General features: G+C 36.1%; 1 protein-coding gene across 1 annotated transcript; it reads left to right on the top strand.

Annotated features, from left to right (window-relative positions):
- Positions 1-196: 196 nt before the first annotated feature.
- On the top strand, positions 197-2,175 carry LOC101313924. The gene is made up of 2 exons (XM_004287969.1): positions 197-1,815; positions 1,929-2,175. The coding sequence occupies exons 1-2, from the start codon at positions 1,206-1,208 to the stop codon at positions 1,961-1,963; spliced, it is 645 nt and encodes a 214-aa protein (XP_004288017.1). The 5' UTR covers positions 197-1,205; the 3' UTR covers positions 1,964-2,175.
- Positions 2,176-2,381: the final 206 nt, after the last annotated feature.

The following is a 2,381-nucleotide window of genomic DNA, read 5'->3' as shown; positions in this document are numbered from 1 at the left end:
TTAACCCATTTTATCCGAGCCCAAACCCGGCCCACTTCATAAAACAAAACCCGACTATCTGTTATGAACATAACAGATTGATTGAGTTCTTCATTCTGCGTTTTCTGGGTCGGAAGAGGGAAAAGGGGATTTTGGTTCTCCCTGCTGCAGCTCTGGGTTTTAAAGGTTTGTGTTTTCCGCATTGATTTTCGTTTTCATGCTTTTAAATTGGTGATGTGCTGAAGCAGAGCAAAGGTAAGTTCTCTGAAGCTCAAACTTGTCAATTTCGATTCTTGCATCTATGGGAATGTTCATATGGAGAAGTGCTGGTTCATGAATTCGTTGTCTCTGATGCATGTATTGTTTGAAATTGACGTGTGTTGTAGTGGAGGAGGGTGGTAGATTTACTCTTGTTTCTGATATGATATTGTGAATGCAGCGTATTTGGATTGCGAAAATCTCCCAAAATTTTGTTTCAATAATCTGAATATGATCACTATATCTTATGGTGTTTTTGATTGCTGTTTGGTTTATGTCTTACACAAAGTATACTTAAATCTTAGATAATGGCTTTAAGAAATCATGAAGAAAATACCAAATTGTGCAGTGTTATAAAGTTTTGTTTTTTCTGGCTTCCAAAGAAGTAATTGAGCATGATTTTGTAATGTATGCAGTGATATGTGTATGTACAGGAACCTATCCAGATTTTTTGAAAACTTTTCTTTGTCTAAAGACTTAGACTGTTTTCACCAAATATTTTGTTTTGTTGCATATAGCATATCAATTCAAACTACAGGCTTTTTCAAAAATTATATGTCACAAAGGCATTGTTTTTGTTGTTTTATTCACATAGGATATATGTATATATATATATGTATGCAGTATGACATTATGAAAGTATGAATTTTCTGTTTGGTTTCATGACTGTGTTTGTGTGTTTTTTGCTATGCTTAAAACTTTGATAAAAGACAGTTAAAACAACATAGGAAAAACTCTTACAAAATTTTATTTTAAATTTCTTAACCAATTTTGCTTCTATTGGAGAAGTTGTGGAGCTGAATGGGAACAACTATAGGAAGTGGAGGGATGATGTAGAGTTTTACATGGGAATGCACCAAAACATAGATTACTGCCTCCTCAAACCCAAACCTATAGGCACCGAAGAAGAAAACAACATGGATGCTGACAGCTCGTGACATTATTATGAGTGGTTTAGGACTAATAGAATGGCTAAGAATGTGATCAGGAGAACTATGTCTGAGGTGGTTAGGGGATTGATAGAGGAACCTGAGGATGCTATAGACTTTATGGCTAATATTGCTGAGAAATATGAGGAAAGTGAAAAGGCTGAAGCAGCTAGGCTCCATAAAGAATTCCATGAACTGAAATATGATGGGAATGGGAGTGTTAGGGAGCACATAATGCATAAGGTTCAGCTGAATGGGAAACTCAGAGATTTAAGGATGGGAGTTGCAGATGCACAGCTTGTGCATGATGCACTTTGGTCACTTCCATCAACCTTCAGCCAACTGAGATCTACCTATAATGCTCTAGAGGTCAAGTGGACTATTAATAAGCTAATTTCAGTGTGTGTGGATGAGGAGAATACAATCCGTGGAGAGGCTCAACCTGCAACTGCAGTAAATCTTATGGAGAAGCCTAAGTGGAAAAAGAAGAATAAGAACAAGGCTAAGCAGACCACCAATTTTAAGGTATCCGGCATACCTGCAGATTCTAAGGGAGATAAGTCCTCTAAAGTTAGGTGTTTCTTCTGTAAAAAGATGGGACACGTTAAGAAGGATTGCCCTGGTTTTAAGGCATGGATGATAAAGAAAGGTGACTGTTTTCCTAACTCTGTTTTTTCTTTAGAAGTTAATTTCCTAAATGTTAGTTCACACACTTATTGGCTAGATTCAGGCTCACCAATACATATTACCACTTCATTACAGGGTATAATAAGGAGGAGAGCTCCAAGGATAAGTGAGCAGAATGTCTGCGTAGGAAACGGCCAAAGAGTAGCTGTTAAAGCCATAGGATGCTTGAGGATCGATTTAGGAGAAGGAAACTTTTTATTTTTAGACAATGTTTTTTATATCCCCTCATTGAAGTAGGAATTTAATTTCTGTAGGCCTTTTGGTCGTAAATTGGTTGTAGTCTTATTATTGATTTCAATGGAATGAAACTTTTTCAGAATTCAGCTTATATTGGTTCTGGTTCTTTTTCAAATAAATATCTTAAACTTGACTGTTCTACTGTTAAGAATGAGATTCTTCTGCTTGAAAATAATTCTAGAACAAATGCTGAAAATCAAGTCACTGGTGTTAAGAGAGTTTATTCAATAATAAGTCTGCAGCACTTTGGCATAAAAGACTCGGCCATATATCTAAAAACAGACTTAAAAG

The sequence above is a fragment of the Fragaria vesca genome, linkage group LG1, assembly GCF_000184155.1.
Source record: "Fragaria vesca subsp. vesca linkage group LG1, FraVesHawaii_1.0, whole genome shotgun sequence".
In the NCBI taxonomy this organism is placed as follows: Eukaryota; Viridiplantae; Streptophyta; class Magnoliopsida; order Rosales; family Rosaceae; genus Fragaria; species Fragaria vesca.
Note: the sequence above shows the minus strand (reverse complement) of the source record. Positions and strands in the feature narration are given on the sequence as shown.

What these genes read in the sequence shown, in the direction of transcription:
- LOC101313924 (XM_004287969.1), top strand. Translation starts at nt 1,206, where the DNA reads ATGGCTAAGAATGTGATCAGGAGAACTATGTCTGAGGTGGTTAGGGGA. An exon ending in GGCATGGATGATAAAGAAAG is followed by an intron (nt 1,816 to 1,928) that starts GTGACTGTTTTC and finishes ACTTCATTACAG; the next exon opens with GGTATAATAAGGAGGAGAGC.